Here is a 23,393-nt window from a genome sequence, read left to right as displayed (position 1 = left end):
GGTAAGCTGTTTATAAAGTTTAGTTCTGTGAGATCTGTTTGGTCAACACAGAATCTGAGCATCTGTTAGCTACATGGCTGTGTAGCTTCCCCTTATCCAATGAGATAAAATACCACGAGAGTCATCTATCCCTAAAATAGTGGCACTTCATCTCTAGAAAGAGGAACGCCCATATCTTTGGCCTAAAGTTTACTAGGGATGTTCCATAAACTGACAAAACAATTCTTGGAAGGAAATTCCTTCTTTTTGGGGAGAAAGAGGAAAGACAATGATTTTGAAAACTGATCAAGGTAAGGAAATACTGGAAATCTCCCCCCCCCCTCCTGAACAGTTATCTGTCACATATAGTTGGATCCACAGCAAACAGAGTTTTTGGTTCTACCCCCCCCCCACCTAAATTCACACAACCATTTCACAAGCACTTTTCTGTCCCTGCCCCTTTTATCTAGCCCACTTAATTCTCTGTTAATATTAAGAAAAAGGATAAAAAAGTTTAGGCCCACAAGGAGAAGTCAAGGATCAGACTCAAAAAACCCAAAAAACAAAACAACAACAACCAGCGATCATGAAAAATGCCTGCATCTTTATAATGAGAAGTATGACTTGCATTTAAAATAGCATGAAATACAGTTCAGTTTGTATCAACCAAACAGTCAAAGATCCAGAGTTCTTGCTTAAGGTCAGAGCTTGAAGCTTTTGACTATAGTGCTTCCCTGGGAATTATGCCTGAAAACAGAATTCACAATTTGTTTTTTGCTTACTAGACACCAGAATCTCTAAAAAGAACATAACAGCTCTGGTGGATCAGAGAAACCAGCTATCTTGTCCAGTATTCTGTTCCTACAGTGGCCAACCTGATGCCTATGGGAAGACCCCAAGCAGGACATGAGCGCAGCAGCTGAATTTCAATGGAGGCTGCCTTTTTGCTGGTTACATTTCAGATCTCTATGAAGTACTGAAACTATTTAGCAAATGTCCAAAGTAATCCTACAATCCAGCTCAAAACATTGGAATTTACACTAGTGTAAGTAGTTGGGATTCTACGCTTCCTCAATCTATCTATATAAATAAAAATGTAAATGTTCATTTGTTCCTAATCTAAAATCTCCGAAAGTTCTTCACCGATTGCTTTGTAATTTTGACACAATGTTGCATTCGAATACGCGCGTGTTTTTATGTAACTATATTATAGATGGGGACAAAAGTGTGTCTTAGAAACGAAGAAATAGGGTATATAAAAGCCCAGAGGCCTCCTCCAAGCCACTTATGCAAATAGGAGAGAAGTTATTGTGACATCACCAACCAGTAGGCCAATCCACTGCCTCTGTCTTCTCTCCTATTTCCATGTTCTCTCCGATTTGTCGCCATCTAGCGATGTTTCTCGGAACTGCGGCCTTCTATGGAAGTTCCAAGTTCTGAAGAAAGGTAACTGCCAGGAGATTCCGGCCTAGCAGAGGGGCCAAAACCCACTAACCTCCTCACCACACCTGTGACAGGTAAAAACATTCTTTTTAATCTAAAATCTCCAAAAGTTCTTCACCGATTGCTTTGAAATTTTGACACAACGTTGCATTCGAATACGCGCGTGTTTTTATATACCTATATTATATAGATGTCACACCTGTGACAGGTAAAAGCATGCTTTTTTTGAAAAATAGTGCCATCTGTTGGAAGTAAAAGGAACACATGCTGGTCAGGCTGGAAGATACATAAGCAGCAATGAAGCTGTATGGCGAATTCTTTCATTTCCCATACATGAACGAAGTCCAGCTGTTGTTCACTTTGCAGTACATCTAGAAAATGGACAATGCGTTTATTTCACAGCTGCAAATGTGCAACAAATAGCCCTGAATCCACTGGCTACAACGTTAACTGCTTTCTTCATGTTATGTCAAAATGATGTGTGCTTCGTTCCATGTAGAATTGTGTCATGAACAAAATTACAACACGGGTGATCTTTTGTCGTATGTGCAATCAAATATTCCTAAACTAACGCTTGAGAAAAATGGCATTTATGATCAAATAATGCAAACTGTCAATAACGGGGTTGGAGAAATCTTCTTAGATGCGCCAGGAGGAACTGGTAAAACGTTCCTAATTACATTGATTCTGGCAGCAATTCGATCCCAAAATGACATAGCCTTAGCTCTTGCGTCGTCCGGAATAGCTGCGACATTGCTACCAGGTAGAAGAACTGCTCATTCCGCTTTGAAATCGCCATTGAACATGCAATTCATTGAAACTTCCACGTGCAACATTTCCAAAGCATCCGGCATGGGAAAAGTATTGCAAAAATTGTTTGGGATGAATGCACAATGGCGCACAAAAAATCACTCGAGGCTCTTGAGCGATCATTGCAAGATTTGCGTGGAAACATCAGAACATTTCGGAACGCATTAATATTGCTTGCAGGAGATTTCAGGCAAACATTACCTGTAATTCCTCGACCGACACCAGCGGACGAAATAAATGCTTCCCTGAAATACTCTACTTTGTGGCGACACGTAAAGATGTTAAAATTAACTACAAATATGCGTGTCCAGCTGCAAAACGATCGATCAGCTGAGATATTCTCACGTCAATTGCTGGAAATTGGGAACGGAAAGGTGCCGGTTGATCTGACCTCAGGACGAATTTCATTGCCTCATAACTTCTGCAATTTAGTGACGTCAAAAGAAGAATTGGTTCAAAAAGTATTTCCCAATATTCAAACCAATTATAAGAATCACAATTGGCTGAGTGAACGAGCTATTCTTGCGGCCAAGAACAAAGACACCTACGAACTTAACAATATTATTCAGTCTAACATTCAAAGCGAGGTAGTGACATACAAGTCCGTCGACACTGTTGTGGAAGCAGATGAAGTGGTTAATTATCCAACAGAATTTTTGAATTCACTCGATCTGCCAGTGATGCCACCGCACGTACTGCAATTGAAAATCGGCGTGCCAATTATCATGTTGCGAAATATCAACCAGCCAAAGCTTTGCAACGGCACGCGGCTTGCAGTAAAAAAATTACTAAGCAACGTCGTAGAAGCAACAATCTTATTATTATTATTATTATTATTATTTTTATAGCGCCATCAATGTACATGGTGCTGTATCTTGACAGGACCTTTCAAAGGTGAAGATGTCCTCATTCCTCGCATTCCTATGATTCCAACGGGTATGCCATTTCAATTTAAGAGATTGCAATTCCCAATTCGATTGGCGTTTGCAATCACCATCAACAAAGCTCAGGGCCAATCTTTAGAATTGTGCGGTTTAGATCTAGACACAGATTGGTTCTCACATGGACAATTATGTTGCATGTTCTAGAGTCGGCAAACCAGACAATCTCTATATCTGCACAGACAATGAAACAACAAAAAAAATTGTATACCCACAAGCATTGTGAAATTAAACATATTAGAAACGTGCGCTTTCTCTTTTCTTTCTTTTCCATTTAACCAGACTGAGCCACAGAAACGCGTGGCCGGGTACAGCTAGTAATAATAATAATTTCTTACCCACCTCTCCATTTGGATTGAGGCAGGGAAGAACAATAAGTATAAAATACATAAAACTGAATTAAAAACATAGTATACATTATTATAACATCCTAAAAACATCCTAAAAAGCAACCTAAAATTCCACTGGATAGGCCTGCTGGAATTTTTGTTGTTTATTCGTTCAGTCATTTCCGACTCTTTGTGACTTCATGGACCAGCCCACGCCAGAGCTTTCTGTCGGCCGTTGCCACCCCTAGCTCCCCCAAGGTCAAGTCTGTCACCTCCAGAATATCATCCATCCATCTTGCCCTTGGTTGGCCCCTCTTCCTTTTGCCTTCCACTTTCCCTAGCATCAGCCTCTTCTCCAGGGTATCCTGTCTTCTCATTATGTGGCCAAAGTACTTCAGTTTTGCCTTTAATACCATTCCCTCAAGTGAGCAGTCTGGCTTGATTTCCTGGAGTATGGACTGGTTTGATCTTCTTGCAGTCCACGGCACTCTCAGAATTTTCCTCCAACACCACAGTTCAAAAGCATCTATCTTCCTTCGCTCAGCCTTCCTTATGGTCCAGCTCTCGCAGCCATAGGTTACTGCGGGGAATACCATTGCTTTAACTATGCGGACCTTTGTTGTCAGTGTGGTGTCTCTGCTCTTAACTATTTTATCGAGATTTGTCATTGCTCTCCTCCCAAGAAGTAAACGTCTTCTGATTTCCTGGCTGCACTCAGCGTCTGCAGTAATCTTTGCGCCCAGAAATACAAAGTCTGTCACTGCCTCCACGTTTTCTCCCTCTATTTGCCAGTTATCAATCAAGCTGGTTGCCATAATCTTGGTTTTTTTGAGGTTTAACTGCAACCCAGCTTTTGCACTTTCTTCTTTCACCTTTGTCATAAGGCTCCTCAGCTCGTCCTCGCTTTCAGCCATCAAAGTGGTGTCATCTGCATATCTGAGATTGTTAATGTTTCTTCCTGCAATTTTAACGCCAGCCTTGGATTCGTCAAGCCCAGCACGTCGCATGATGTGTTCTGCATACAAGTTGAATAGGTAAGGTGAGAGTATACAACCCTGCCGTACTCCTTTCCCAATCTTAAACCATTCCGTTGTTCCGTGGTCTGTTCTTACCGTTGCTACTTGTTCGTTATACAGATTCCTCAGGAGGCAGACAAGATGACTTGGTATCCCCATACCACCAAGAACTTGCCACAGTTTGTTATGATCCGCACAGTCAAAGGCTTTAGAATAGTCAATAAAACAGAAATAGATGTTTTTCTGGAACTCCCTGGCTTTCTCCATTATCCAGCGGATATTGGCAATTTGGTCTCTAGTTCCTCTGCCTTTTCTAAACCCAGCTTGTACATCTAGCAATTCTCGCTCCATGAATTGCTGGAGTCTACCTTGCAGGATCTTGAGCATTACCTTGCTGGCATGTGAAATAAGTGCCACTGTACGATAGTTTGAACATTCTTTAGTGTTTCCCTTTTTTGGTATGGGGATATAAGTTGATTTTTTCCAGTCTGATGGCCATTCTTGTGTTTTCCAGATTTGCTGGCATATGGCATGCATCACCTTGACAGCATCATCTTGCAATATTTTAAACAGTTCAGCTGGGATACCGTCGTCTCCTGCTGCCTTGTTATTAGCAATGCTTCTTAAGGCCCATTCAACCTCACTCTTCAGGATGTCTGGCTCTAACTCACTGACCACACCATCTACGCTATCCCCGATATTATCCTTCCTATACAGATCTTCTGTATATTCTTGCCACCTTTTCTTGATCTCTTCTGTTTCTGTTAGGTCCTTGCCATCTTTGTTTTTGATCATACCCATTTTTGCCTGGAATTTACCTCCGATGTTTCTAACTTTCTGGAAGAGGTCTCTTGTCCTTCCTATTCTATTGTCTTCTTCCACTTCCGCGCATTGCTTATTTAAAAATAATTCCTTATCTCTTCTGGCTAACCTCTGGAATTTTGCATTTAATTGGGCATAACTCCCCCTATCCATCTTTATAGCTTTCTTAAATGCTAAAAGACTGTAGACGAGTCTCAACTCTCTTATTACATTTATTTATATCCTGCGTTTTTCCCAAAACTTGGACTCAAGATGGCTTGACAAATTAAAACATGTACAGTTAAAACAAATAGAGATATAGAAAAATTAAAATAATTAAACAAGTTACAATATTAAAACATTAAAAAACATTTTTTAAAAATATATATATTTTTTTAAAAAATCCAAATATATAAACAACAGATAAACAGAGGCCCAGCTAGAACACTTGGGGGGGTGGGAATTGCCGTTGGCTCATAAGCCCTGTTGAAACAAACGGACAAACAATGAAATGGTGAAGTTGGCTGTGCCCTGGTCACCGTTGTAGGCCTTGCTCATGGCCTGCAGGGCACCGGGTGCCTCCTTCTCTCTGGGCATGCTGAATGGCTCTCTGGCTGTCCGCCAGAAGACAAGGGAGAGAGATGGGGTGGGTGGATGGGTTTGATGATGAGCAATGGGTAGCAGCTGCTGCAACAGCTCCCCTCAGTGCTCATTAGGCAGGGACTCTTCTCTTCTGCAGGCACGCCAGAGGCTACCAGCCCACTTTCATCAGCAGTCGGCTTCCCTTGAAGAATGACATGAAAGTCTTCCTGGTTGCATCTTCATTTCCACCCCCCCCCCCTGGAAGTTCTAGGGCTCATCTACACCAAGCAGGATATTCCATTATGAAAGTAGGATGAAAGTGGAATATAAAAGGCAGGAGCCACACAACTGCTTTATAGCGGTATTGAAGCGCACTGGCAACTGTCGGGGCTCATTGACGCACACCAGATACCGCTTTCATACCGCTCCATCCTGGTTGGTGTGGCTCCTGCCTTCTTATATACCGCTTTCATAATTGGCTTGATGCAGCCCCTAATGTGAACCTGTGAACTTCCGAGTTAGACACCCACCGCCTCCCTCCCCAGCCCCGCTCCCCCTTCTCCCAAAGAGCAACTTGGTCGTGGGCTTCTCGTTCGTCTCACGGACTGACGCTGTCCCGTAAACAACATCACAGAAACCGGGCTCCTCAATGAAGAGAAGGCGGCCGGGCGGCCCAAGCGGCGTTGGGCGTGATGCGATGCGGGGCGGGGCAGCTAACTGAGGAAGAGCCTCGCCCTCCCCCCCCCCCCCCGCCGTTCTCCATCACCGATCCTGGATGTTTACAACGCGAAGGGAACCACGCCGATGCCTCGAGGGGGGTTTCGTAGAATTCAAAACAGCAGCCACGTGAAAACCCCTCTAAACGCGTTCAATAACACCACCCCCTCCCCCGGCCTGCCCCACCCGACACGCCGCATCCTTGGCTTCCCCAGGAAGTCCGTTTGCCCGCCTGCTTTTGGCATGTGCCTGTTGGTTTCAGGGCTCGATAGCGTGGAGCCCGAGAGGCTCAGGTAGCATCCCGCCCTTCCCCCGGGAGAGAGAGAGAGACGGAGGGTGGCTGGCTGGGAAGGGAGAGGCGAGACCAGGCGCTAACTTTGGGAGTTTCCTTTGATTCCCTTGTATGGCAAAGCCGATTTCCCCCTAGGGACGCGGCGGCTCCGTTGCTGGGCTGAAAAGAGTTTCTCCCCAACAGCCTCTCTCTTCCAGCCCCAGCGAAACCGAGAAGGAAACCTCTCTCTCTCTCCTCCCACTCCTTCTTCCTCCTCCTCCTCCTCCTCCTCCTCCTCACCCCTCCCTTTCTCCCTGCAATCAGGGGAATAAATCAGGAAAGGAAACGCGCTCTCGCACACACACACACACACACACATACACACAGCCGAGATCTGTTACAAAAGTAGCCCTGATGGCGGCGGATCAGATGAAGCAGAAGCTGCTGCTGGAGTAGTTGAGTCTTTCTCTCTCTCTCCCCCCCCTCTTGATTCTTCTCCCCTTCCCCCTCTCCACCCACAGATCTCTATCGCTTTCCTCCTCCTCGTCTCCTTCCAGCCACCCCCAGTGAGCCGCTGCCTGCTTCTGTACGCTGCCTGTGGCTTTGCATAGAAGAAGGAGGAGCGGCTGTTTCTATTTCTTGTTCTCTTTCCTGATCCCCCACCACTACCCCCACCAAGCCCCTCACCCAAACTTTATCATCAGCATCATCACCACCACCACCCGCCGCCGCCGCCACCATTATCCTCATTTTCTCCGGCACTTGTGGGCAAGGGGCATCGATCTTCGATCAGGAAGATGGCTGCTGGCTGGTGGCTCTTCTTTAGCCTGACACTTTTGCAGACCTTGGTGATAAACCTCTCCGCGGAAGGGCCCTTCCCTTCTGCCACAACGTAAGTCCTATCTGAGCCCGGCCGGGCTTTCTTGCATTTGGGGGGGGGGGGGGGAGAGGGAGAGAGGGAAGCTGGAAGAGATTTCGTCTGGGAAAGGGGAGCGGGGAGGAGGCAGAGTGCCAGAGACTGGAAATGCAAGTGAATCCTTCAGCTTGCCACAAATAAAACGAGGATCAATCGTTCCCGGTTTTGGAAAAGTAGCCATTGGTAGAATATCGCAGGTTTTGGTTGATTTGGGGAGGGGGGGGAGTGTTTCTCAAAGGGCCTGCGCCTCCAATATCTGTTGGATCCTGGTCCTATACTTGGGAATCCGAGGATATTCCTGATAGCCATGGACAGGATCTCTAAATAGACCTTCCCCTGGCAGCATCAGCTGTGCTAAGAGGAAAGTTTCTAGTTACATCCCCCACCCTTGTGACTTGAATGGCTATTTTAGCCCAAAGGAGATTGAAAATAAATAAATAAATAAATAAATAAATAAATAAAGGAAAAGATGTGTGTGGATGCTATTTTTCTGCCTAAAAGGCCCTGAAGCATGGTTTCGTAAAGTCACGTTTCTCAACTAGTTTCTAACGCATATCTCTTGCAACGTGGAGGCTTTTCAGTGTACAACACGAATGTTTTGACAGTTCCAGGGTTTGTTTTATGTGTGTGTGGTTTTGCATGCATCCACGCATGTGCAAAACCAGAGCTGTGGTGTGATGTATGTGTGTGTTTTACTGTGCTAAAAAGCTATATAAGGTAGGTGAGCATCTTAAATGTAACATCCCCGTTATATGATTAGGTGATGCCCAGTTTAAGACATTGGGCAATGTTGCTAATTATGCCTCTATTTGCTTTCTGTTGCTGTTTTTCATGAATGCGGGATAGCATCTTGAAAGCAGCAGACAGTTATTAGCATAAAACTTGCCCAGAGCAGAGCAAGGTTCACACACATCAAGAAATGAAGGCAGAAAGGATAAAATAAATAAATAAAAAGCTCAATATTTGAGTCTTGGCTAAGGACTGTGAGCCAGAGTTAAAGTAGCAATTTGGGTGAATAACCTTTGTTGGTTTGGAAGCACTTTAGTTTGGAAATAGGTGACTGCTGTCACCAAGCATCTTAAATGTGAATAACTCGCTGTCACACATTTTATGCAGGGATAAAACACACACACACCAGTGCTAGCAGCTTGTATCATTGGAAGAAGAGTTCAGTTGATGTAGAAAGCAGAATTCACAATGATTATCGTTAGTTCTGTTTGCCAGTTAGTTGGCTATTCTAATGAGAGGCAGTTCTCTGTGCTTTTCTCCCTTGATGTAAGCTCAGATGGGTACAAAAAGAAAGTTAAGACAGAACCGTGCAAGGTATGTCTTGCTTTTTAGAATGGCTACTAAATGAGCCCTTGCTTGAACTGTCTTCATTGCATTTCTTTAAGCTGCGTTCCTTACGTTTGCTCTTTGGCATTCTGAAGTGAAAGTAATAGCTCCCCACAAGCTGTAATAATTGAAATTCCTATTTTTAAAATTTATGTTAGTGTTTTAATTTGCCCACTGGATTGAGGGAGACTGTCATTCACTATTGATCACCTAAAACTTTGATTGGACATATACTGTAAAGGAATATGGATCTTGAAGAGAATGAATAGGTGTCAAAGCAAGGCTAAAGACTGTTACTACTTGACAATTGTATTTATGATTAGCGATACCAATACTGAAAGTAAGGATAGGAGACACACTTGGGATAAGCTGCTACTGAGATAGGGGACTTGGAATGTGTTTGCTGTGTGTTCAGAAGCAAAGGGGCTTCTTATACAGTATCCTACCCAGTTGCTTCTTTGAATGGAATGAACTGCTATAGAGGTTATCCATAACATGTGCTGTTCTTTATAAGACTATCCTGTAAGAACATTGCTTCATTTTGAAAGGCAGAGAGTTGAGAAATCAGATAGGAATTAGCCACCACAATAGTTGAAAGATGTGTCTTTAAAAAGAAGAGGAAGAAATAGCAGGTGCTGCAAGTAGATGTGTTAACTTGCGCTGTAATAATAAAGAGCTTAATTTTATTCTCATCTTGCATAGGATGGAAACAAAGAAGATCAAATTTAGGGTGCTTACCAAGTAAAGAATTAAATGTAGGAGAAATGAGAGGCCAATAAGTTTATCAAACCAAAATCTGATGAGTGGCTGTGATATAGCTGGTTACAGATAATATTTCTTGTAATTAAATATTTACACACACAGCCCTGGCTCTTTTAATCACATTTGGGAAATGTATTTCATTTATTCAGTCTTTCAAAACCATCTACAATTTATTGTGTAGAAGCATTTAAGAAAAACATTTCTAAATATCCAGGAATAGATATTTAATAATAAACAGCCCTTTAGAACTGGACACTTTTTTTGCTCTAACCTCCTTGCCTTATGTATATAGAGAAACATTCTTTTTAAAATACTTATTTTAAAAAAGATGTATTCAGACATATTTTAGAGAAGGAAATATTTTGTCATCACCCATTTGATTAAAATTGCTGGAATATATCTGTGTCAATGTCAATTCTTCAGCTACTGTGATTTGTTATCATTTTTTTAAAACAAAAACAAACGAAACAGTTACTTGCATTTTTACCATGTGGATAACTCTATACAGTGTGAACTTGTCTGATTACTAGAATGACATGCAAAATAAACTTTGAGATGCTACATAAGTAATTACTGAAATTTTTTGCCTATTAGATATCTTTAAATAGGTATACAAAGAATAGTCACTGCTTGTATTACATTAAAAAAGATTTTGAAATTGAAAGGAATGTACTCTTTTGCTGATTTCAAAAGATTTTTTGCTCAAAAAAAGTGATATTGTTTCATGTTTTTAAAACAATAAGAAACCTTTTTACCTTAGCATATGAATTGGAATGTTTTGTCCAAGCAACAACGATAGTGTAGCATGTTTCCTGAATTGAGAACTTAATTCTTTGAATCAATAGCTTTGTGTCTGCATGCTTTTTTAGGGGTTCAACCTATCATCATGCATATTTAATGCTATTTTTCATGACTTATGTATTGCGTTTAAGGAACTGATTTGAAAATGAGAAGGAGGCATATCTTGTTGCTTTGAATTTCCAGGATCCATTGAAAATAAACACAGTTTTAAAATGCCCCTTTTTGAAAAGAGATAGATCTGTTCTCACATCCATAAGAAATATGTAGGGAAAGTGACTATAGTTTTGGAAGCATTTTGGTATTCAAAAGGATTTTACACCCCATTTCCTATATTATATATACTCAGGTGTATCAATAAGGAATAAGACATCTACTCTTATGGGGAATTTTACCTCAAGGAGTTGGTATCATTGTATTATTACCTATACAATATGCTCAACATCAAGGGAAGTGCTGGCAGTTGATATAAATACATGAACAATGTTGTATTCTTGCAGCATGATACTAAGCACTTTACACAGAGGTAAAGATCCCTGAGTACAATAAGACTTACTCTTTAGTAAGTGTGCTTAGGACTAAATAGTTAATTGTGTGCCTGGAGTATAATTATCAGATACCGTTGTAATGAAATGTTGAATAGCAGCATATTTTAGGCTATGAAAGGTATTTCAGAGACTTTAAAATAGTCATTCATGGACAGTAAATTGTTGAACACATGTACATTTAAGAACTTGCTCACTTGGTTTGTCTCATGGACATAATCCTTTACTGTAACAAGTATTCATGAAGGAAGCCTTCATGTACGTTGAAGGGAGACTGAAAAGCTAGAATATGTAATACATTTGCAGCTGGGTGTACAGTGTCACTTCCTGTCCCCCCCCCCATCAACCTATGTTAACTGCCACTTGTAACTTACAAAAGCATAAAACTACTGTAGGTTAAAATCTGACCACTCATGAAGGTACAGTTGGGTGCATAATGTGTCAATCAGTAACATGTCTTTTTGTTTGGCTCCAGCCTTGTTGCTTTGTATGTGGAATATGAAAAAAAAATGTTTACAGGTGTTCACTGAGCACTATGTTTATTTTTAGGGAAATGACAAAAGAAAGGTGAGTATTAGAATTTTTGCATCTTCCTTTACGCTCTTGGCTCTGTGGCTTTTTGCAATACTACTATCACTGATGAATTTAATATTGCAAAATATTTAACATCGTTGCCACTGAGGTGATTTTCAGTTGAAATGCATAAATACTGTTACGGGGCGGGTGGAAAGAGCTATTATTTTCCTGAAGTAAATCTTCGGCTGCCCAGACAACCAGGTGGTTGGGAAATTCCCAGTCCCAGCTTCCACTGAAAACAAATTACACTGCTAAAATATCTTGCCACTTCTTGATTTTATATTGCTGCTATGTCTAGAATTCCTCCACTTATATCCTACCAGATTCTTCCATGTAAGGATTTAGCAGCTCAAAAGTATTAAGCTTAGACCTGCTACCTTTCCTTCTTTCAAATAACCTTGTTTGCCTAATATCAGAAGACTTGTGTTTGGTAATTAAGATAGCGGGAAAGCCTCTGAATATTTTGCTTTCAAGGGATTTTATTAAAATGTTATCTGATCAATACTTAACAAGAAATATATAGTGATTTGGAATTATTCTAAAGCTAGCCTGAAGAATCCTCTAATTGGGCTGGGCAAATTCTAATTCCCCAAATCTAGCCAGCCTAATTATTACATGACAATCACATAATTATTATGTAATATGGAAATTTGCCAATTATGCAAATCATGTGGTAGGTTGGGGAAGGGTTAAGCAAGTCTGCCTCCCACTACTCTCCCACTCTAAATCATCTTTCAAATTTCTGTTTAACTTTTTTTATTTTATCATTACATTCCTCCTTCCCCTTCCATTTTTATCCTCACAATGACCCTGTGAGGCAGGTTAGCCTGAGAGTTGGTAGCTGGCTCAAAGTCACCCAATGGACTTCATGGCCAAGTGGAGACTTGAACCCAGATCTCCTGAATTCTACTCCAGCGAACCACTACACCACACTGTCTCTCTTTATAGCAGGAGTGTACAGAGAGTCTTCCCAAGACCTTTACTGCAGCCCCCCTAAAAGTGCACTGCCCCCCAGTGCAGCCTCCACTGGTTTTCCCACCACCTGTACTCTCCACTCCCTCCGCCAGAGGTTCTCATAGAAATATCTCTTTCCCAACTACTGCTAGCAGCAAGGAAAGAACAAACTGTTTCAGGATCACTGGTGTGTATGCATGTATATGCATGCGTGTGTGTTTATGTGTACACCTGCATGCAACCCTCGAGCCAGCTGCTTTATAAGAAAGAAACACATTGTTGGGTTTTTCTTACATTACATGAAAAAGAATGTATTTGAACTCTCAAAGGTTAAATAAATATTAAGACAATTCTATATTGTGAGAAGTCTAAGGCTGCAATCCTGTGTGCACGTTTCTGGGAATAAGCTCTACTGAACACATTGGGCTGTATGTCTGAGTAAACATGTGTAAGATCATGCTGTTACTTTATTAAACTAACTCTCAACTCACTTGCAAAGGCTGCAGTATCCATCATAATATGGCCTTCCTTTTCTTCTGCATGGAAACACCTTACTATATTCCTCACTATAAGTAGTTACGTGCTTTCATTTGTTGTCATCATCAGCCTTAACGCTTTTAGGTGGCATTTTCAGTTCGAACTGATATGGACATTCCTGCAAAGAGTAATCAAGTTACCAAGATTTATACAATCTTCCCCCTAGCCCTTGTAGAACACAAACTATTATTCTTCCAGCTTCACCATACTCTTAAGGTTGGGAGTTAAGAGTATTATGGGTGAGGGAGGGAGATTTGGAATTAGGAGGGAACGGAGTTAATGGGGATTAGGATTAGAGTGAGAATGGGATTTTGGTGTTAGAAGGAGGAAAGTGCAAACTGCAGACTTGATTTTGGCGTCCAGAGGTGTAAGATGACATGCCCCCATTCAGAAGATGACTTGACTAGCAGTTGAACATTACTTCAGTGCCACTGTATCCCACTGTACCTGAGGGAATCAGCCTATTTTAGGGGGCCCAGGGCAAGCCATGTAGCTCTGTCTTTCAACACCTCACTCCCCTCTTTCTATCCCCCAGCGTCTCCTGCTTGAGGCAGCTGTCTAAGGCCACAGCTAGACCTAAGGTTTATCATGGGATCATCCAGGGTTCGCCCCTGCCTGAGCACTGGATCCCCTGTGTGTCACCTAGATGAACAGGTTTGACCCCTGGACGATCCAGGGATAAACCTTAGGTCTAGCTATGGCCTTACTCTGCCTAATGGTAGGGCTGGCCCTGGGAAAGTGTGAAGTTGGCAACTAAGTTGGAAATTCACAAGGGGGTGTGCGCGTTTCTCTCTGCCTTCTGCAGATGATTCTGCATGGATCCAGAAAGTTTAGCTTCTTCGAACTCCAGCTGTAAATCCTTGCCGAGTTGCACATTTATAGAACCTTTCCTGCAAAACGGACAGAGTGGTATTGCTGCTTTAGGATAATTGTGCAGGGGTAAAAAAAGGTTGACAATTAATAAGCACATTTGCCCTTAGGGATTCAGGCTGGGAGTCTGCGTGAAACAAAGTTCAGCAACAGACTTACAGATTCTATGTCGTGTTTACAGTTTAACCGGTTACATTCCTAACTCTCTGTGACAGAATTGTAGCAGGTACTTACCACAGAGATAGAAAAAAGCAAGAGTGAGGCATGGCTCAGTTGAAAGTTTGACTTGTTATGGACATATGATGCTTTGCTGGAACAAAAGTGTTTGCATGCAAGTCAATGGAAAATGTGGCTTCTGAAAACAGAAGAGCACTGGTTTGGGCTGGGATGAACTCTGAGATGGAGCAATTGAGCTATGTTTTCCTTTGTTGTGACCTCAAGTAGGTGTGTGTTTGTGTGCCCACACATGCCTTAGTATTGCTGGCCTGCGATCCAGAATGGCCATTAATGCAAAGTGATTGCATAGAATGTGACAATAGTAATACCTTCTATAGCAGCATTTTAAAGCAGAACTCTGAGGCTCAAACTACACATGGTTGTTGCATGACTTTAGGAAAATTGCAGGCAGGGGAATGCAAAGTTGATTGCAGCAGGGGCACTGGAAGAAGAGTGATTAACTGTTTTCTTCAGTCTGTTTTTACAAGGAAACTCCCCCCAACAAGAGTTGTCTGAATTCCTCCCGTGGGTGGGAAACAACAGAAAGGAAAAGCAGGAATAAATGGGCAGTTTTCACAAGGGTTTCCATGTAAGAAGTGCAGTTCCCCAAGGATCCTTAATGAGATTGGTGCTTTTTAACTTGTTTGCAAATGATCTGGAGTTAGTGGTGAGCGGCGAGGTAGCCAAATTTGTGGATGACACCATATGATTCAAGATAGTAAAAATTAAAAGGGATTGGGAAGAGCTCCACAAGGATTGCTCCGAAATCCCTGGCATTAAAATGGTTGTTGTGGTTCTGTGTAAGTAAATGTAAAGGGTATCAGTATGTGGAGGAATCCTCACTTCACATATACACTGATGAAGTCTGAATTGGTGTGACTGAGCAGGAAATGATCTTGGGTTTGTGATGGAGACCCCAGTGTGCTATAGCTGTGAAAAAGGCAAATTCCATGATAGGCATCACTAGGAAAGGGATCAAAAGTAAAATGGCCACTATTGTATTGCCTTTATACAAATCTAGGCTGTGGCCACACCTGGAATACTGTGTGTAGTTCTGATGACCATACTTCTAAAAGGATATTATAAAGTTATGAAGTGTTCAGAAAAGAGCAACAAAATAATCAGAGGGATGGAGTAACATCTGAATAAGGAAAACATAAAACGTTTGGAGATCTTTAGTTTAGAAAAAAAAGCAAGTAAAGGTAATGGGTGAGATGGGGGTGGGGCAGGAGGTGACAACAGAGGTGTATAAAATTATGCTTGGTGTGTAGAAAATGGATAGGGAGGTTTTCACCCATCTCATAATACTAAAAACTTGGGTCGTCCCACAAAGCTGAATGGTGGAAGATCCAGAATTTATAAAAGGCAGTGAAGTACTTCTTCACACAGCAAGTAGTTAAACTTGGAAATTTGCTACTACAAGTTGTAGTTATGGCCATCAGCTTAGGCCTCAGCTAGACCTAGCAGTCTAGCGTGACGGAGGGGTGAAGATCCCGCAATATTTTTATCGCGAGATCTCCCCCTCTGTTCACACGCGGCACGCGACTGTCTCAGAGGGAGAGGTGTTGCGCCCGCCATTTTTTAAAGCAACAGCTTTATCTGTACAGCACCATGTACATTGATGGTGCTATATAAATAAATAATAATAATAATAATAAACAGGCGCGCATGAGCGCTTGTGCACAAAAGGTAAGTCTTTTTTTAATAATAATAATAATAATCCCCCACTCCCCCCACCCCACCCTTGATGGGCGCAGATCCTGGCTCCTCATGAGGAACAATGAAGAGCTGGGACAAACTGCAATGCCTGGCCACATGTTCCGCGGCCCGAGACCGTGGAAAAACCAGGCCTAAAGTGGAGGGCGAGATCCCAGGGCAAAGGGATCCTGGGATCCCCTGTGCGTCATGTGGACACACAGGGATAATCCTGGGGATTGCCCTGGGATAAAGCCCCATCTAGCTAAGGCCTCATGGAAGATAAAGCTATCAACGGCTGCTAGTCATTATGGGCATTTACTACTTCCAGGATCAGAGCTTCTTAGTTCCAGTTTCTGAGGAGAAACAGAAAGGGAAAGTTGTTGTGTTCAAGTCATGCTTGTGGGCTTCCCATTAGCATCTGGTTGACTACTGCAGGAAACAGGATGCTGGTGGACTATGCTTGGTGTGATCCAGCAGGCTCGTCTTACCTCCTAGCGGTTAATCACACCTGCTGCTACAATCAACTATCATCCCGTCACTGCATTTCCTGGGAAACAGTCTGGACTACAATGCAGGGTAGTAATGGACTGCTGTAATTCCCCCTTCCCTCAGCAACTTGGGTATAACACCACTGGGCTATTTAGTAGGGCTAATCTAATTTACACCCAGTTAGCCACAGCCTCCCACTACCTCAATATGGGTATAAAACTGGTGTTATTTTATTAGCATTGGTAATTAGCGGTAAGTTTCCTTGAAAAATGTCTGAAAGCAGTGATGGGCCAGATGGGGCAAAACCAGAACTCAATACTGAGAATTTTATAGGGACCAATAAACTAGAAGGCAGGTGCAATGCCTAGTCACACTCCTCACAAGTTAAGAAGGTACCCTGATCTTGCTAGGAATGGTTGATTCTTTTTCAGATCTGACTGTTGCTCCTTGAGCATGTAATCCAAAAATGGAAGGGAATGCTTACCTCAGATTAACTGATGGCATGAACCTGCCTAAATGCAAGAAAATCCTGCAGAAAGGATTGACACCTTACGCTATCAACACAATCAGCCTAGAGAGACATCCCACTAATGCGACATTTGTCTGTTAGTCCTGTATTTGGTGCAAGAGGCTTGTGTGGCACAGAGCGGTAAAGAGTTTCTACAGCTGAAACTCTCCCCACAGCCTGAGTTCAATCCCAGAGGAAACTGGTTTCAGGCAGCCGGCTTGGGTCGACTCAGCCTTCCATCCTCCCGAGGTTGGTAAAATGAGTACCCAGTTAGCTGGGGGAAAGGTAATAATGGCTGGGGAAGGCAACAGCAAACCACCCTGCTATAAGGCCTGCCAAGAAAACGTCAGTGAAAGCTGGCGTCCCTCCAAGAGTCAGTAATGACTCAGTGCTTGCACAAGAGGTTCCTTTCCTTTCCTCTGTATTTGGGCAGGGATCCTTTGCTTTCCAGATACTTGTCTGGGTGCTGAAAAAGTATCCAGCTCCTATTTCCAGATTGCATGACCATTATTATTATTATTATTACTATTATTATTGAACTCTTTCCTGCTGTGTTCTATCAAAGTCTCTGAACATTTGTCTAAAATGATTAGAGGAGTTGTATTTTGCGTGTAGACTGCCAGAGGGCCATCGCTTTCTTAGCCCAATCGAAATAAATACACACAATCCTCACTTTGAAGTAGGGGACTGCACCTCTAATTTCCCCTATGCACTGTCAGCTCTTCTTTAGGCAGACCATCCTCATTCTCAGAATCGTAATAATTCATTGTTCAAGTGAATGGCATGAGAGCAAGTTTCAATTTTGGAATGCTTCATTTTGTTGTCCTTTTCTCCCAGAATACTGTTTTTAACGATTATCGTTGGCTTGGCTTACTCCCTCCTTCCAGGGACAGGAGAAATAAACAGGAGCTGGATTTTGCTTGCTTCTTGCATAATTTCCCCTATTTATTTACAAAGATTCTAATGAGTTTATGAAAGAGTGACATTATATGGCATCAACAAATCAGTAAGCTTTTGCAGTTAATTACAGTAATCCCATTGCCTATTTTTGAAGCTGCACATGATATATGCTTGGGATAGGTGCTTATAAATATTGTTAGAAGGAATACCTTTTTCTGATACCTCTCCCACCCACCCCCTGCCCTCAACATCTTTCTAATGAGTATTGGCTGTGATAAGTTAAAGCTTTTCCAGATATTGATTTGGGCCTTTTTCCTAACAAAGGTTTCATGAGGGCAAAATCATTGTTGTGAGGAGTGAGGTTTTAAGTGGTGATCCTTTTTTGTGTACATGGGTGTAATGAAGTCAATGGGCCTTCACTCGTGCACCTGTTTCATATTGCCTCATGATGACATTTACCCCCATCTCTCTGGCTGGACAGAATCCATTCCCACCCACCCCTAGCTGAAGAATTGGGCAAACTCTTGTCTAGAAGGTGATACCACTGAGTATCATTTGCCCTAGCCACTGAGCAGGATATTCCACTATGAAAGTTGTATGAAAGTGGTACATAAAAGGCAGGAGCCACACTACTGCTTTATAGTGGTACTGAAGAGCACTGGCAACTGTTGGGGCCCAATGACACATCTACACCAAGCAGGATATAACACTATGAAAGTGGTATGAAAGCAGTATATGGTATGTGTCAATGGGCCCCAACAGTTGTCAGTGCACTTCAATACCGCCATAAAGCAGTAGTGTGGCTCCTATATAGCACATTCATACAACTTTCATAGTGGGATATATGCTTGGTGTAGATCAACCTTTAGTTATTGTTTGGTTTTTAATATAGAACTATACACTAATTTTAGTAGTAGTTCCCCACATGTGTTTTGTGCCACTTGAGGTGCTAATCTGAAGTTGTTGGGATACTGGGTGGTACCTGAGGTTTAAACAGAGAGTCCTGTTGCTAGGAGACAGTGCCATGAGAACAGGCCTGCTGGATTACAGGGAAGAACAAACTGTTGGCATTTTCAAATACTGACCTATTCTGTTTCTCATTTGACTAAACTTTCATTTGAGGGAAGAACATAACTTTACTGGATTCTCTTTTCCAGACAGTCTAAATGCTTTGTTTGTTTCTGACTATACTCACCAAATACTACTTCAGAGTGCCTTTTATTCGTTGCCTGAGAACATGGTCTAGCTGTGATCTTTCCTGAGTGTGTGTGTGTGTGTGTGTGTGTGTGTGTGAAGTCTGATTCATCTGCCTCATATACACAGCAGAAGCTTTTTATAGATCAAGTGAAATGGTGCTGTCATACCTGCTTCGCTGTTAAGGATGATTCAAGGCCTGGGGAATTAGGAGTGTTAATCCTTGCAATCTATTTGGTGGTTGTAGGCAGATTGCAAAAGTAAGCCTAATTGCACTTAAATGTACAGAGGAGTCAGCAGAAATTGACAGCACATACCTCAAGAAAGGCAGATGCAGGCAGGATATGCTTCTTCATTCCTATGCAGCCGTGAATCGGAATGTAACCCATCAGCCCGGGCAGGAAGCAAAACCCAGGAAGATTATCAAACCCTGGGTGAGCTGCCATAAATGGCTGGTATTTAGGCGTTGCCTTCCTTTACTCCATTGCTCCTTTCTGTAAGTCTGCCATGCTTTACTTCTGTGGTGTCAACAAATGGCATTATCTCCTAAAATGAGGGAAAGCCTTACTACATAGTAGTTATGAAGGATGTGACCAGAAATGTTGAAATAATGGAATGTGTGACTAGGCCATGGCCAAACTGTGTGGATCAGTTGCCACAAATTACCTTCTCCTCATCCTTGGACTTGGATCACATCTAGGTGTGTGTGGGAAATGATGCTAGTAGTTCCACATATTCAGGTGAATCTCAGTAATCATGAGACTTAGGTACCAGCTTTGTGAGTGCGTACGACCCTGTGGTTAGGTGCATGAGTGAGTTGCTGCTTCTATAATGTTTGTAAAGGGAGCTCACACATTCTCACAAGTGAGGCTTTAGTAGACCTAAGGTTTATCCCAGGTAAATGGAGGGGTCATCCCTGCCTGCTCCCGGGATCCCCTGTGTGTCATTTAGATGCACAGGGATGACCCCGGGACGATCCCGGGATATAGGCCTGGTCTAGCCATGGCCTGAGATGACATTTTCCCCTGAGGCATGGGATTCCAGTAGCTCTCCTGAAGGAATGCATGTCCACCCTAAACTTTCCTCCTGGTTGTAGAATTGAGAACTAGCTACAAAACCTATCTTCTGTTCCCTGTAGCTTCCTAGAGCTAAATTTGTTTCTTCTCATTTTCACAGCTTAGTCTTCCTGAAGCTTGACTAAGATGACCTTACAATGTCCTCTGAAGAATCATCCCCAGCAGATATAGAGTTACCCCATCTGATAAAATCAGCATGCATGTTTATTAGGATTGGCTGAGGGCCACTTGTTGCATTATGGTATTTCTTTTAAATGTTTGTATCTCAATTTTCTGTTTAGTCTTCAAGGTGGCTTATAACACGAAAACAACCAATAAGAGCCATATGCAACAACAAATAGAAACATTACTACAGATAAAAAGGTAACGGAGAGCAGCTCAAATATTAAACACATAGGCAAATAAAACAATTTTAATTTGGAGCCTAAACAATAGTAATATTGGCATTACCTGAATCTGTCTGTGGGGGTATTCCATCAACAGGCAACTACTAAAGAAGTGGAAAGAAGGCCGTCTTTCCAGGCACCTGGAAATGCCCTAAATTTTGAGAGCATCTAAAGGAAGACCTTCAAAGCAGATTTTTTTTAATCTTATGTTTTTTCTATATACTTTCACTTTTGGATTATCCTCATGGGCAACTAATTGGATGGCACCATCCTTTATCAGATAGCAAATAGTTAATGCAGGGGTGGTCAAGTTGTGGTCCTCCAGATATTCTGATGTACAACTCCCATCATCCTCATCAATGACTATGCTGGCTAGGGTTGATGAGAGTTGTTGGCCAGACAAGTTGTCCACCTCTGAGTTAATAGAAACAAATAATCCTTGCATTTTTTGCCTCGTGGGTGTCTTCATTATTTCATTCTTTGGCCATGTTATCCTACTTGTGACTCAGGCCTTTGCTAGACCTACCTGATAATCTGGTGGTGAGGAGGGAAGAGCCTGCGATGCAACTATCGTGGGCTCTCGACGTAGTCTACACCTCAGGCGCGACGAGGTCAAGAAAGGGCCCCGTTGCGTCTGCCATTTTTTTGTCTTAAAGGGGCCATGCGCACGAACGCTCGTGCGCTCAGGTAAGTGTTTTTTTTTAATTTAATGTCTTTCCCTGCTTTCCCCACCCTAGCCCTGATGGCCGCAGCACTCCTGAGGAGCACTGCGCCCCGTCCGCTGCTTTTCCCGGCTAGTCATGAGTAATTGCGGTAGCCGGGAAAAGCGGCGGAACGGTCTACACACTCGTGGTTTCGGGCTCAGCCTGAGGCCGCTGGAAATACCAGGCCAAAAGTGGTGCCCATTACCCCGGGGCAAGGGAGGGTTGACCCCTGCCTGAGCCTGGGATCCCCTGTGCGTCATCTGGACGCACAGGAGCGATCCCGGGTATCAGCCCGGGATAACCCCTCGTCCAGCTAAGGCCTTAGTCTGTGATTTGTGACTTGGTTCACTGTGTTATCAGCTCTGTATGTAGTCTGACTCAGTGGGGCTTAAGTCTGAGTAGATATGTATAGGATTTCACTCTGTTATAGAATGATGGTTCGTAATTCAACATCCTCTAAGAAAATTTGTTTAGCAGATATCCTTCTGCTTCCATTCAACTCTATTTACACCAGTGCAGACATCTGCAGCTGTGTAACACTTACATCTGTCGTGAGCCTCTACTCATACAGGTGTATCAGGGACACTCCCTACAGATGTTCTAATGAATGCATAGGATCAAAGACTTCCCTCAAGGTGTTTGTTATACACATGAGCACTGAAAAGTGCCAGGATTGTAAAATCAGATGTGCATAACCACTTTGCAAACGTTCAGTCTCATCCTTTGAGCCATACATAATCATGGCAAAGCAAATGGCCCAAACCTGCAAGTCGAGGTCAAGCACTCATGTCCAGCATGCTTAGATCAATGTGTTTCCAGAGAGATCTATGTGAAGCTTCATTGTGCTTCTTCCTGCATGTTTATGAGACAGAAGAAATTTGCCACCGTGAAGAACTAACATTGGTATATGTGAACGACTGAAGGCCTATGCCATAAAAATGAAAGATTAAACTCCAGGCAAAGTAACTCTCTTGTTTTTTGGTTTTTTTTATTAGGTGTGTTGAAATCTTAGTCCCACAGCAATAGAGACCTCCCTCTGGAGGGTGGAAAGATTGTATAAAATAAAATGTATTACATTTATTGTGTTAGATGACACCCAGGGGAATAGTAATGTATCACAGAAGAAACCATGCATGATATCGGATGTGGTCATTTGTCTTCTCTTTAAATGATGAGCTGCCTCTGACATCATTTGGTTGTCTCTGTGTTGTTGCTAAGTGTCTATGAGAAAGAAGGTGGCAGCTGTAAGACATGGCAAATTATGTCTCGATTAGCAGGATAAGAAGCATGTGGGATTTAAACCATGAGTCCCACTAAAAGTCAGTATTAATACTATGCAGCAAAAGAACAAGTATTCAGCATAAGATCATGTATATCTGTTTATTTTCCATATTTTTAAACTACTGTTCAGCTCACCTCTGCGTGCCCAAACAGTAAATAGTACATTAGTTGCATGGATAAATATGTAACCAATGGCAATGCATATATTAATACTAGAATGAATGATCCAGTTTTGCTAGTTCAGTGGTACCCCTGCTTTTAGAGAATGAAGCCAACAACCTGTTTTATATTTTAAGATTAGCAGGTATTTATTTTTTTAAATAAAATGGAAGTAAAGCCCCAAAGAGTCCATTTCTGTCTATTATCCATAAAATATGTCTCAGTTGCTTGCCCTTCTAATAATAGGGGATTAGAATCAGGTGGGCTGTGTATTAAGTCTGCAGTGTTGTACTGAAAAGGAAAAGGAATTCTAATCGCAAAAAATGAATCTTAAAATGAGATTAAAAATAAAATGATAATAAAATCACACAAAATTTCAGTAAAACAAAATGATAATACATTGTAGGAAACTATAAAATAATCTCCTGCAATATTAATAATTCCAAATTTTATTTGGGCTTCAGTCATATTAAAAGAGGCCATGGATGTACCCAGCAATGTTAAATTCTTTTATCACTGAAAAGTTGGCTATACATAGCTAATAGAAAAGGGGCTTTGTTTTCTCCTGCTATGGGTGTTAACTGTTTTAGTTCTAGGCTA

At 42.2% G+C, this 23,393-nt stretch overlaps 1 protein-coding gene across 2 annotated transcripts in view; it reads left to right on the top strand.

The window, feature by feature from the left end:
- Positions 1-7,594: 7,594 nt before the first annotated feature.
- CACNA2D1 (calcium voltage-gated channel auxiliary subunit alpha2delta 1) overlaps positions 7,595-23,393 on the top strand; it is a 488,318-nt gene continuing 472,519 nt past the window's right edge. For both annotated transcript variants that reach the window (XM_063134222.1, XM_063134221.1), the window contains exon 1: positions 7,595-7,781. In XM_063134222.1, coding sequence (XP_062990292.1) covers positions 7,687-7,781 — 95 coding nt within the window. In that variant the 5' untranslated portion in view covers positions 7,595-7,686. The remainder of the gene's footprint in view (positions 7,782-23,393) is intronic.

The sequence above is a fragment of the Elgaria multicarinata genome, chromosome 9 (assembly GCF_023053635.1).
Source record: "Elgaria multicarinata webbii isolate HBS135686 ecotype San Diego chromosome 9, rElgMul1.1.pri, whole genome shotgun sequence".
Taxonomy (NCBI): Eukaryota; Metazoa; Chordata; class Lepidosauria; order Squamata; family Anguidae; genus Elgaria; species Elgaria multicarinata.
This window is presented reverse-complemented; position numbering and strand designations above follow the sequence as displayed.